Source organism: Euphorbia lathyris, chromosome 10 (genome assembly GCF_963576675.1).
Source record: "Euphorbia lathyris chromosome 10, ddEupLath1.1, whole genome shotgun sequence".
Classification (NCBI taxonomy): Eukaryota; Viridiplantae; Streptophyta; class Magnoliopsida; order Malpighiales; family Euphorbiaceae; genus Euphorbia; species Euphorbia lathyris.
Genome location: NC_088919.1, coordinates 65678105 through 65692809, shown reverse-complemented (window position 1 = coordinate 65692809; position 14705 = coordinate 65678105). Strand labels below are relative to the sequence as shown.

General features: G+C 30.2%; 1 protein-coding gene and 1 non-coding gene across 2 annotated transcripts; both read left to right on the top strand.

Moving 5' to 3' along the window:
- Positions 1-13129: 13129 nt before the first annotated feature.
- Positions 13130-14175, top strand: LOC136209184 (transcription repressor OFP6-like). Its single transcript, XM_066000584.1, has one exon. The coding sequence runs from the start codon at positions 13156-13158 to the stop codon at positions 13777-13779; it is 624 nt and encodes a 207-aa protein (XP_065856656.1). The 5' UTR covers positions 13130-13155; the 3' UTR covers positions 13780-14175.
- A 232-nt stretch (positions 14176-14407) lies between these two features.
- Positions 14408-14479, top strand: TRNAG-UCC (transfer RNA glycine (anticodon UCC)). Its single transcript has one exon. It is a non-coding gene; the product is annotated as a tRNA-Gly (tRNA).
- The last annotated feature ends 226 nt before the right edge of the window (positions 14480-14705 follow it).

Below are 14705 nucleotides of genomic sequence, written 5' to 3'. Positions count from 1 at the left end.
ATTTCATATTCATTTTAATTTTAAGTACAAATGAATGCTACGAATGAGAATGAATGCTATATATTTAAGTATAAATGCATGTTGTTATTAATGTTTAAGTAAAGTATATAATGCAACATTTTTTTTTATAGAGTGCAACATTTTTCAAAAAATAATGACAATTTTTCATAAACATATATTTTTGTTAAGTATATATATTTCATATGTTTCAAACACTTTAACTTTCAAAATAATGTTAAACATATTTTGAGGTTATCATTATCGTTAGAAATAATATTTCTATACGGGCCATATTTTACAAATATTTTTACAAATCTCTGAAACGCTTTTTATCAAAACGTCTCGAGTAAATGTATATAAGTAAAATTTCTTTAGTTTCAAATCTCTATTTTATATCATAAATTCATGATAAATATAAATCTTATTTTCAATTTTCAATTAGGTGTATAGGCATAAATCAAACTAACAACTTTAGCTTTTTAACTTGGTATGATTTTCGTCTTACATTAAAAACCAATTGAAGTTTTTAAGGAAACTTTAGCCATAATACATGTTGAATTTCAAGTCAATATATGATGAATGTGCTATTTTTCTTTTCCCAATTTATAATTTTCATTTTTATAACTCATGTTAATTAAATTAAGTAGTCGTATTCTTAACTTTTGGCCACGATTGAGACCACCCTTATCACAATCGATGTATGAAAGGGAAGAACATTAAGTACCGTTTACTTTTGACCACGATTGCGACCACCCTTATCACGGTCGAGGTATGAAAGGAACGTTAGAAATTAAAGCAAAATTAAACGTGTTTAAAGTTTTAAGTAACGATTGCGTCCACTCATGGCATGGTCGGTACCTCTTAAACGAACACAAAAGCAAATTAATTCATATAAAGTCACGGACGAGACCACCCTTATCACGGGCGTGACTAAGTAAATATATTAAACCTAAGTCCTTAATAAATCTATATTTGTAATAGTTTAGGTTTGGGAAAGGAAATTTTGTGCTTTGAAATGCCTTCAGACGAAAGATTCAAAAACATGCATGCTTACACCGTCCCGAATGCTTCAATATAAAAATTGAGATACAAGACGAATGATATATCTCTTTTATACTAGCTAGTTTGATACTTTGCGTATAAATTTACCATGGAAGTTTTTCTTTCGGTTTAACTAATTTAAAGAGGAATATATGGATATATGTTGTATTTATAAAGAGATTGATTAAAGGATAAATTCAGTGAAATTTTGCTCGGGACTAGAAAAGCTTAAGTGTGGGAGTTTGTTAAGCCCAAAATATACCTAAAATATCATATATAAATACGTTAAATTTACATTGAAATCGTGCTAATTATATTCATTTAGAGTACTTTTATGTCTTTATATACTTCTTTGATGCAAGGTACCTAATTATTTGGTTAAATCCAAATAGGAGCTAAAACGGAGCAAAAACGAGGGAAAAACCTAAGTTACGTGCCAAAAATACGTATTAATCAGAAGACCGACTCAAGGAGACGAGCAGCAGCCGAAAGACGGGGAAGAATGCCCCTGTCGCGACTGAAATTTTCAGCCTTCCTCCGTGCCCCCTGTCGCGGCTGAAATTCTCGGAATCTCGTGTGAGACAGCGAAGAATTCTGCACAGATTTCACATGTCTAAATCCAAAAAAACGCGTCTATTCGTTTGGATAAAAGCGACCCTTCACCAGCGGGCACGTCCCTTCAATTACAACCCTTCACCAACTATAAATAAGTGATCCATTTCAGAAATCAATGTTGTTGGTTAAGTTGGAAAATAGTTAGAGAAATTAGAGAGTTGTTATTATGTTGAAGAAACTCTGACTCAGAAATGAGTCAGATTAGTTTTCAATTCTGTAAAAGCAAACTTGTTGTACACAAGTTGTTATTAGATTAGTTATAAACACAGTAGTATTAGTTTAGTTTCAAAGGTTGATCAGAGATAAGTTTTCATTCTGGTAGTGGACCGACCGGTCTCTATTCCGAAGATTCAGCGAAAAGAACTAACGGCTGAAGCGCAAAAGGGTCTGACAAACCTACGGAGTTTGAGGGAAAGATTGACAACCCGGATCTCAAAGATTTCGTCAAAATGCTATCCATGTTTCTTCCTCTCTGTTAACTTGTGAAGATTAACAATTCACTAATAATATATTTATTTTATTCAATACATTCTTCCTGTTGTTATTTTGATATTGTTCTGACAAAATGATTTTCAAAATGATAAATTGGTGTTTTTATTAAAACGTTTTATACAATCATATTTACAAAGAAACTTTGTCGAACACTTTAAAGAATTAGTTTTTACGGATGATATGATCGTGACCGCGGCTTATCGGATATAAAATACTAATTTGATTAAGGTAGGAATCTGCTCCGACCCAGAGAGATTTCTACGGTTCAAAGCCATTTAATTGCATAAATTCTTATGTTATTTCATATTCATAATCTTACCAAAGTTATAGTTGTTTTCTTTGCTTAATCGAAAACACATTTTATACCTTTGATTTATTCCAAATACGAAAGCGTCTGTCTTGTAATCAAAATCTCAAGACAGAATTGTTCGCTAAGTTCAATATAATATTCTCATCTAATCCTAATTAATCCAAACCAATACAATCAATTAAACGTTTTTCTTAAGTTAAACCTAAAGACGTGAATAAAACTGAATTAAAATAAGTTTTAGTTAAAAAGCGTTTCCTGTGGGTTCGATATCTTTTATTACTACAAGCGTATACCGTGCACTTGCGGAAATCGCTCAACACTATTGTGCATCAATAGATCGTAAACCTTAAGTCTTTACAGAAGCCCCTATGTGTGGGCTGTCTTCTGTGTAAGAAGGTCAGAAGTAGAATCAAGCTCTGTTGACTGATTAACTCAGTAAATGTAACTTGACTCTGGTTCCGAATTTGCTTATGTGTTGTGCTATTGAACTAAAAGTGAGAAAAATCTATAAAAGGTTAAATTGACCAATAGTTCTATTTACTCTTTTTAGAACTAATTATATCTCATAAGAGACCAACAATATATATATATTCTATTTTGATCTTACAAAGAGTAATTGAGCACTATTTATACGTCGTTCGTATCCAATTACATGTAGCATATAAATTCATACTTATAAATAATTAAAAAATAATATATGTTGAAAAATATATTTCACGTAAGTATAATAATCTCATCCACTAAATATTTTTTTTTAGTGATTTCTTTGTTTCATAAAATTATTGTCTAATCTTGATTAGAATAAATAATAAAATAATTTTATAATAGTCATGGCCTTTCAAATAGACCAGTTGGAAAAAAAAGTCAAGGGAAAATTACATAGAAATTCATCTTCTAACAACTATTTACAAATTATAATTTTGGATTAAGTCAAACCAGTAAAATTAGTATTTTTAATATATTTTAAAAATTAAAATTTATAAATTAGAAGTCTAAAATATATTTTCTAGGATTTATGATTTATGAACTGGAGTCTAGAATTTCTAAACTATGGTGTAAAATCATAATATATAGAGAATAATGACATATTAAGAATTAAGTTTAATGATATGACTTAGTTGTAATTTTAAACTTAACTATGATATTCATATATATATTTGACCCAAAAGTCAGCCTATGATAAGGCATTTGGGCTTTTGGCCTAATTTCTCACACCCTGAGCCCATCCAACATACGACGAGGTTCCAAACCAACCATCCAAGGCTAAGATCCATGTGGAGTCCAACCCATGTGACCAAGTTGGATCGCTCGCAAGAACCAGACTGCTAGACTAACCTATCGCCCAGAGGCATTATGGACCTTAACTAAAGAATTCAAAGTCTATATAAAGGTCAAATGTAACCAAGGAAATGGTCTCTCTCAACATTATCTCTTCTCTACTTTGAGTAAACTCTGAGTACTCTTATTGGCTTGACCGTCAAAGCTTATATAGTGGACTATTTCTGGCGCAAGACATCTAACTTTGGTGGGCTCAGTGGCCGATGCAGGATTTCCGAATAGGGGGGCTAATTTTAGCCCAACATTATAAAAAAAAAAAAAAAAAAAAAAAAAAAATTCATGCATATGTGAAAAAGTAAAATCAAAGTATACAAAAATTTAATTGTATTACTAAATAAATGCTAAAAAGTACTTGTTACATATACTATAATACGAGAAAATGTATCTATTTTTTGACAACGAATTAGCTCTCGATAGGTAGCAAACTTAATCTTCGAGATCCCGAATTAATTTTATAAATTAAAAACCCCTAAATTAATTTCATATAATATCGGAAAATGTATCTATTTTAAACCCCTAAATTAATTTCATAAATTTAAAATCCTAAAAAAATAAACCTAATTTTAATTTAGAAAAAAGAAATGTGGTGGCCGGCCGGAAGTTTGGAAGGGAGAGAAGCAAAAAACAAATGAAAATGGGGGGAGGCCGGAGCTTCTTCTTCTATTCGAAGATGAGAAGCTGCTGGGAACAAATTAAAGGGATCCCTCCTTTTATTTTATTTTTTTTAATTTGCCCCAACCCAAAACAACGTCATTTTGGTTATGGGGCAAATTAAAAAAAAAAAAGCCCAGCCCTGCCCATTGGGCTGGGCCTTACCTTTCTCCTTCTCCACAGAGAAGGAGAATAGGGTTTTGGCATCTCCCATGTCGAGAAGGAGATGATAGCCAGAAATTAGCCCTACGCAGCTCCGCCTCTGGGTGGGCTCATCACTGTTCAATACCCTTATCCTATATAAAGCTAACAAAACTAATACAAGCATACATTTGAAAATAGGTTCTAACTAGAGATATAGAAAAGTCTTTTAAAATAAATTTTTCAATTCTCTAATTCAAAAACTCATAAAATCAGTTTTTTTTTTTTCAAAATTAACAATTTTAGCTCAGTCTGCTATTTGAAACTGATTTTCACAAACACCATTACAAGAGATTTTGACTAGTCCAAAACCTCTAAAAGTGGTATAAATCTCTAATTTTATCCAAAACCTCTTTTCGTCAAATATGACCTAAGTTTCATTTTTTAAACCTCACGACTTTAAAACGTTTTTACATGTTTTATGATACACCTTACTAACATATTCTGGTAACTTCCTCATTTTCAATGTAAAATTTAGTTCATTTCTATTCTCATCGTCTTCTCTATCCGGGCACGAACAAGTGGGAAAGGTTATTTGTGTTTGTGAAAGGGGCTCACTAGATTAGCTTGGTGGTGATGTCCAAGAGTCCGTGACTTAATGTGTGGATTATATGGTTTTATGATGGTGCACATGGGTTAGTAATTAGTAGTAGTATAATGAAATTGCTAAACGACAATAAAAATAAAAAGAAATTGCTAAACGACACAAAAAGGTTCATTCCAGATACAAGTCGTGGACAATGTAGAAAATTTAGTGTATATTTAGATTTGTCCAAAAATACATGTGATTCTGGTAGTCAACTTGGTTTTTATTAATTTTATGAATACGACTTTTAATAAATAAGACAATTTAAATATAACAAACAAAACACTAACTAACAATGAAGACAATTAAGTATAATGAGGAGTTGATTATGCTATTCAACTTGATTTTATTTGATATCCGACGAATATAACTCTGACACGTAGTGTCTAAGAGGCCCGGCACGTGACATCGACATCTCTTTAGCAAAATCAAGCAGTACGATTGTGTATCAGGAAGCTTGGTTCAAAAAGTCTCCTTAGACATAGTCAAGGACACAAGCGTTACCGTTATCACGTCTGATCCCGAGAATCAGGGGCGGAGACAAGGAGGGGTCTGTAGGGACCTACCCCCCCGGCTGTTGGAACCATTCATGCCATGGATGGTTTTTGGCTCCTTCAGCAGTTGGAATTACCTTTCTTATGGATGGGTTCGGTCCATTTTTCCGATAAATTAAGGTTCGGAGTGGTTAATTAATTTATTGAGTTTTTATTTAATTACAAAATACAATTTGATTAATATATAATAGACAATAAATTTCTCTAAGTTTGTTGAAAACGACTCAATCTTAGGGCTTGTTTGATAACCAACTTAATGACTTAAATTAAAATATTAAGCACTTATTTAATTTAAGTGCTTTTGATAACAATTATTTTTCCACCACTTAAATTAGTAAATTAAGTTTAAAAGCACTTATTTTGGTAAGTCAAAATATTTAACTTAACATTTTAATTTAAACATTAACAACTAATATTTTTATAATAATTATGTCACTCAAGATTTTCGGCACTTATAATATGCAGCACTTAAAATTCAGTACCTATTTTTTCAGCACGTAATTTTCAGTTTTATCAAACAACACCTCACTTTTGTAGTCCAAATTTAACTTAATTTTAAATTGGTACGTAAAAATTGGTTCTGGACCATTCAGATGATAACACGTACATATATGTAAAAAGTTCGATTTAACAAAAAAAAAATTACGCATGTATGTGTAAAATTGGTCCCTCCAACGGACCAATCCTGTAATCGCCACTAACGAGAATCATAGGCCTGGTGGGTTTGAGGGAAATCAGGTCCCGATATTTAGGTATACTTCCTCCTATCAACATGAGATATGTGGCTTAAGTGCTCCACACCCCATAACTGTCTTATATAGCTTAGTATAAATAGAGTAAGTTCAACTCAAGGTACACAAATTCATTCATTCTATTAAGTTTAAATTACAATTTTTGCTTATTGATTGTGATTATCCTCCAGTCTTTTCATAAACTAACTTTGGTATCGAAACGAATTCGTCGGACAACAACCCCTTTTAACCTTTGCTCCTATACAGTTACAAGTTGACATGTTGATTCTCAAGATTCAACTAGATCAATATATAAGTCTATTGAAATTGATTAAATTGACGATATAATTTCTTTTTTATATTACAATTTATTTTTACTATTTCTTTCTCATATATCAAGCCTAATTTTAAAAGCGTGCAATAAATGAGTTCTTATATTAAGTATCTGGTCTTCCATATCATTTGGAAGGATCCAATTCATCTTTGAACACGTGTATTATAACTCCATTAATAATGAATGCTCTTATAATATGTGTGGATCCATATTACACATGATAAAATATATATGAGATGAACCAGATGCTTCTAATAATTTCTTACAATAAAGACTAGGACGCCATAATTTGTAATTTTACCTTGGCTTCTATAATTTATCAGATGACTTTATCGATGTGGAATTCAATTTATATTTTACACGCTTAATACACCATTTGCTCTTTGAACTTGTCCAAAAAGTTTGATTGGTTCCTTGAACTTTCAAAATGTCCCAATAACTCCCTGAACTTGCATAAAATGTTCAATTAGCCCCTAAACTTACGTAAAATGTTGACTCGGTTGCAAAAAAAAGTAAGTTAAATGCGGAAGAATTATTGCCCTCATCTTATAATGTTATTACATAATTCAAAAAAATATTAAAAAAATTTATTACTTACTCAACTATAAAACTTATCTTCTCTAATATTAGAATCGTATATGCCTCAATTTTGACGTTTTACTTTTTTTTTAAGACACGTGCAATAATTCTTTCGTATTTAATTTACTTTTTGCAACCGAAAGATCAATTGATTATATTTTATGCAAGTTTAAGAAGCTAGCTGAATATTAAACAAGTTGAGGAGGTTAGTTCAGAGGATGAATCAAACTTTTTGGACAAATTCAGAGAACAACAAATAATGTATTAAGGTTTTTTATACAATGGTCATCCCTTTAGAGTAGTTTCTTAGGGATAAGATAATTTTCAATGATAAATGTGAATGAAATTTATTGGGGGATACATCTATCCAAAATTTATAATAAGTGGACCAAATTACGGAAATTTTGGTAATTATCTGCCTAGATGAAGACAAATTTGTAATTTTGCCAAAAACACACTTGTCAGGTGTTTTTTTAGGCAGCAGCCGGGAACCCTTGTTAACATCAAATAGGCAAAAAACCATCTCTAACCTTGTCATGATATGCAAGTTTATTTATTAAATTTTTTTAATTCTTTTTAAATTAATATATTACACCCTAATTAATTATAATCATACAATTTAAAGGTAGGAGAACTTCTATTGTGGACCGGGTGCAATGGATCCAACCAATGAAAAAAGAGAATCATTCTACCTCATTGGAAGATGATTGGTGTATGGAAAGAAAGTGCACAATTGTCACGTTTCTATTGGTAAGGTCCAATGGACCGGGACCACAGTAGAATTTCTCATAAAGGTAGATTGTAAATATTAAACTTAATTAAAAAATGTAATTCATTTCATATGAAATTATATTTGTAATTATTTTAAAAGCAAGTTTTTCCAATGTCCAATTCTATATCTGCAAAAAAAAAAAAAATCCAAAGAGTAAAATGTTTTTTTAACGGAATTTGATAGGAATTTGATATTTACAGTTAATTTAGTTAATTTATTAGAATAAGATGCAAAAAAATATTTTTAATATTTACAATCGGGAGCAATTTTACTTAGTAGAGACCACTTCTATCAAATAGATGATTGGAGATAGTTCCGGCAATCAAGAGACAAGCAATCATAGTAGGCACGAAGCACATCTAAATTGGTGCAATTTTACCCTTAATGTTAGCGGTAAAGAATAATTTTACCTCTAACGTTGGCAAGTGGGTCAATTTCAAATATTATTACAAAAAAACAGATACTTTACACCAATTACATATCCGTTTGTTCTAAAAAAAATCATCTTTTTTACGAAGATTTAATAATAGAATTAGAGATTAATATTTATAAATTCCATGAAATATATGAATCTTTTTTTGTCTAATTCGTATAAAAGGCAGTATATTTTTTTAAAAAAATTCATGGCTAATCATATGTTTGTTATCTGTTACTAATTAGTGATAAAATGAAGCACATGTGAAGTATAGACGATAATATTCATGACCGAGAAAACAATTTGAAAATTTATTTTTCAAATTAATCCAATTTGTCAATATTAGAGGATAAATTTCTCTTAATCGCCAGCAACAATAATAAAATTGCACCATTTTAAATGTTAGAGATAAAATTGCTCTATAGTTAATCCTAATATGTCAACTTAAAAAGTAAAATTTAAAATTTAATGAACGAAAGTGTTTTCTTTAACTACAAATTTTCCTAAGCGTTGCAAAAAAAATAGGAAAAAGTATAAAAATAAACCTTATGGTTACACCTATTTTCGAACAGCACCCATGTGGTTTAAAAGTTTGCAAAATGGTACATTGAGGTTCATTCCGTTAGCAAACACATACAGGATTGACTAACGGTGTTAAAAGTCAAAGGAAAAAGAGTTAATTTGGTCCTTATATTTATTTATTTTATAAATTAACCCCCTTTATTATCTAATTATCGCAAAAAAAACCCAAAATAAAAATTAAAAATCAATTACACCATATTCTTCATCTCTTTTTAATTTTTTTCTTCTTTCTCTCTCATCTCTCTCATCTTTGTTAATTTTTCTCTAAAATCATTGAGTTTTCACTCACTTTCACCCTTTTAGATCAGCAAACAACTCTTCCTAATAAAGGGGGTTAAGTTAATTTATAAAATAAATAAATATAAGGACCAAATTAACTATTTTCCCTTTGACTTTTAACACCGTTAGTCAATTTGGTATGTGTTTGCTAACGGAATGAACCTTAAAGTATCATTTTACAAACTTTTAAACCACGTTGGGTTGTTAAAAAATAGGTGTAACCACGAGGTTTATTTTTGTAATTTTCCCAAAAAATACTCACTTTTTGTTTTTTGAAATAGAAAAAGTACTTAGTTGTATATTTTTGGCTTAATACATCGTTGGTCTTTTGAACTTGTCCAAAAAATTTGATTGACCCCCTGAACTTTCAAAGTATCTCGATAGGCTCTTGAACTTACATAAAATATTTAGTTAGCCCCTTAAACTTGCGTAAAATATAATCAATTGATCACTCAATTGCAAAAAAGTAAGTTAAATGCGAAAAATGTATTCCACGTGTCTTAGAATGTTATTACATAATTCAAGAATAGATTAAAAATAAAGTCATTACTTGCTCAACTATAAATCTTGTATTCTCTAATATTACAACCGCATACCCCCGATCTTGATTGTTTTACTTTTTTTAAGACGCGTGCAATAAATTTTCCGTATTTTACTTTTTTGCAATCGAGTGATCACTTGATTACATTTTATGCAAGTTCAGAGGGTTAACTGAACATTTTATGCAAGTTCATGGGGCTATCGAGGCACTTCGAAAGTTCAGAGTGTCAATCAAACTTTTTGGACAAGTACAGGGGGCAAATAATGTATTAAGCCTACATTTTTAGTTGTACTTTACATTTTGTATATTGTGCTTTTTTCTTTTTCAATTATGAAAACATTTGTTTTAGCTCCGAAGCGTTTAGCATTTCACTTCAACCCGCAAGAAATGTAGCGTTTGGTTAGGTTTATATAATAACAATATTTTAACATTTTTGTTGAAAACAATAATTTTTTGGAACTTCCTTCAAAAATCGTAAATAACTGCTTGTATTTATTTGATATTGAAAAAATTATTATTTTTTATTTCCATAAAACACATCTATCTTTTAATATGTTTTCTATTTTTATAATATTATTGCCAAAATAATAATATTTTACTTCGTCCAATAAATAATTATTTTAATTTTTATTTAGTTATTTAGATTATTTTTGTTAATTTATATATTACAATTTTTAGTTATATAATTTATTTATCGATTAATTTAAAACATATCCATATTAAACATTTAGATAAATAGTTTATTAGTCCTATATTTTTACTTAACACACTATTTAATCCTTATTTTTTAAATAATATATTGTTTGGTCCTTAATTTTTATTGTATTCAACAATTTAGTCCTTCACATACTTGAATTTATTAAACAGTTTAGTCCCTCTTTAAGGACTAAACTATTAAATAAAACAAAAATTAATGACTAAATGTTGTATTATTTCTATATGAGGATTAAAACCTTGTGTTAGATAAAAATGTAGGAACTAATAAATCAGTTACCGTAGACATTTTACATACTCACAGCAACAACTAATTATTTACCAAACACTAATGATAATAAAACAGTTAATATCAACTGCAAACATCTAACTGTTAACTGCAACAACAACATCTAATAGTTAACAATCGAACATCAACAACAACAATTATTAACTAACAGCTGAACCAAATAAATCTCGTATTTGCAAACTTATTTATTTTATAAAAAATTGTTATAATTACTATTTATTTCAAAAAATGAATTTAAGCCATTAAAAAGATTAAATTTACAATTATTTCACATATAAAACATGACTTTTCTAATTAATTAAATCACAATATTTTTACTGGAAAAAGGGACTAACATTTTTTTTTTCTAACTTTACCCTTAAATTTTCTATATAAAAGATCTAACGGCTCTTCAAAAGTTGTTACACATAAAAATAAAATTTACTTTGTGGAACTTGTTCCAATATGACAAATTTAAATATTTCAATAAAAAACAATAATAAAAAAAAGATTTCCATAAAAATAAACTTAAAGCAGTATTTTGTCTTTGAGTTATTTAAAATTTTATTATTTGTTTTCTTGAATTATTACTTAGTCTTATACAATTTAGATGGAAACGTGACATGTGAATATTTATACACCCGAATTTGATAAATTTTAATTTAAAAATTTGTTATTTGTTATTTTTATTTTTTTAATCTAATTAATTTTTTATGTACAAGAATGTACGTGGTAAGAAAACTTTAAAACGTGTTGCATATCAAGTTTAAGAGTTAAAATATCTTTACGTGGATGTTAATGGAGGTGAAAGTTAAATGGGTAATGAAAAGGAAACAGAAGTGATGGAAATGAAAGTTAAAAATTAGCTTTATTTGAGAGTTTATAGAATATAAATTAGAGTTAAAAGTTTAACTTCATTTGAGAGTTTAAATATACAAGATAATGTAGCTTAAATTTACCTTGCAGAGTTAAATTTTTTTAATAAAATTTACGTTACTTACATTAACCCCCGATTTGGAGGTTAGAGTTTGGAGGTTAAAAGAAGTGAACATTTATCTTCCATTAATTTTCATTTACTCTCCAAAAACAACTCCTAAACAAGGTTAATGTGTAGTAATGGCAACGGGTAGGGTACACGCGAGTAATGTCAATCCCAAACTCTTACCTTTTTATTTTTTAATTACCGTACCCGTCTCATTATCCTAACGGGTATACTTTTTGCATCCCATACCCGTCTCATTTAATTCGCGAGTACCCACGGATACCCTTACCCGTTAGGAAGAAATCAATAAATAAAACAAAATATATTACAGATTTAACAAAATATAAATTTAATAAATCATATATCTAAAAATTGAACAAATTAAACCTTAATTAATAAGAATAAATTAGTTTAGTGTTATCACTGAATGGTTGAAAAACAAAAGGTTAGCGTTTAAATCTCACGTCTTACATCTAAAAAACAATAATATTTATTAATATATAAAAAATTTATGACGGATAACGAGTATCGGATACCATAGGAGGTGTTTCCATACCCGTACCATTATCCTAACGGATAATTGTTTTGATCTCATACCCTTTTATACAGGGTACGGGTAGTCCCATTAGGGTCGGGTAGTGTCGGATACCCACAGGTACAATACCTGTTGCTATCCCTATCCATAACTTCTCTTTCCTTTCTATTACCCCATTTAACTCTCACCCTAGGCAAATTATTGGAAGCAGCTGGTTCTCTATGTCAAATGGAGGACATTCCATACGTATTTTGACACGTGTAACATGGACCCACGTATATTATAAGAGACCCCACTATTTTAATTATTACATGGGAATCACAATACACGTGTCCAAATGTGAATTGGGGATCCTCACTCTATTAAACTCCCAAACAAAGACTAAAACTAAAACTGACACCTATTCGAAGTATAAAAAAACCAAACTAAAGAACCGAAATCAATCGGTTCAGTTCGATATGCGATTTAAACCGAACTGATACGGACTCCAATTAGTATGAGCCCGTAATAATATCCAAATATGACAGACAAGTGACTCTATCACAAAAGAAACCTCCATATATAATCCATGAATTGGATTATAATCTCTCTTCATCCTTTTCCCTCCCTACACCTCTCTCTCTCTCTAAATTATAATGTCTTCCACTAACAAAAAAAAGCTCATCTTCAACACCGTCGCCGTCGATTTAGGCTGCGGCAGTTGCCGGAAACCCCTCTTCTCCAACATTTTCCACCCCAAATCCAAATCCAAAACCACCGCCACCGCCACCAGATACTACAATAACCACCACTACTACTCTTCTTCCACCTCCTCCTCCAAAACCCCTCTCGAATCCTCCACCACCACCACCACAACCACCGCGTCATTCTCCCCGACCACCGACACTCCGCCGCCTCACAAAAACAGGAGGTCGAAAACTGTCAGAGGTTTAGGCCGAGTCGGAGGCGAGAGTGTGGCGGTGGAAAAGGATTCCGATGACCCGTATTTGGATTTCCGGCATTCGATGTTGCAGATGATATTGGAGAAAGAAATTTACTCGAAAGATGATCTTAAAGAGCTTCTTAATTGTTTTTTACAGCTGAATTCGCCGTATCACCATGGAATTATTGTTAGAGCTTTTACTGAGATCTGGAATGGTGTTTATTCTATTAAGTCGTCGTCGTCGTCTTCGTCGACCGCCGCCGGTTCTGGTGGTTTTTTTAGTGGTGGTCCGTCGTCTCAGTCGCCGGAGATGCTGCATTACTATTACGGGGGATGAGAGTCACGTGACTTCTGAATTTTTTTTTTGGTGTTGCACGTGATGTCCTTATTTTCAGTGGTAATATTTTAGAAGTACTGAAGTAGGAGGATAGGAGGATATTCAGGTTGATGATGTGTCATATTTTTATTTTATTTTATTTTTCTTTCTTTAGATGGAAAAAGAAATAAAAATGAAAAATGTAAGTTTTTTTAATTATAATATTTTGTTTGGTAGATAGGTAAATAGTGTATTATTTTATAGATAGTCAAAACTAGAATATGATAATTCTATAAATTATGCTTCTTATTTATCTACTATTTTTATTGTATTTATCTAATATTTTGATATTTTTTAGAAAGCAAAATAATATTTTAGACTAGATAGTCCGTGAAGTGGATTCGAACTCATTCTCTTAAAATGTCGGGGAGCAAAATATGTCTAATGATTTTTTATTCCTTCGTGGATCTTGTGAGCTCTTATTCCTTACTGTTTTATTGTACTTATTTTTTTTTTCTATCTAATGAAAGTATAAGTATTTCCATAAAAAAAAAAAATTACGTCTAATGAAAAAATATATTTTTAATGTCAAATGTTGAGAAATATTTGTTGTAAAGAAAAATAATGATTAATTTATTATTTATGTGAAGCGTTTGTAGTCCAACGGTTAGGATAATTGCCTTCCAAGCAATAGACACGGGTTCGACTCCCGGCAGACGCACTAATACTTTTTCCAATAAAAAAATCAAATTATTATTTATAAGACATTAATTTAAAGAGTAAATAATTTATTTTAGTATGTTTTTATTTGGATATTTAGAAATTTATTTGTATACTTATTTCTTTTTTCAAAAAGTAAATATTATTCTCTACATGTCATTTTAACATTTTTTCCAATAATTTTTTTTTACTTAGAGGGTGAGTAAATAACCTATTAGTTTTTATTT

Bases quoted from the DNA above. Each gene is read 5' to 3' on its own strand.
- LOC136209184 (XM_066000584.1), top strand. From the start codon at position 13,156: ATGTCTTCCACTAACAAAAAAAAGCTCATCTTCAACACCGTCGCCGTC.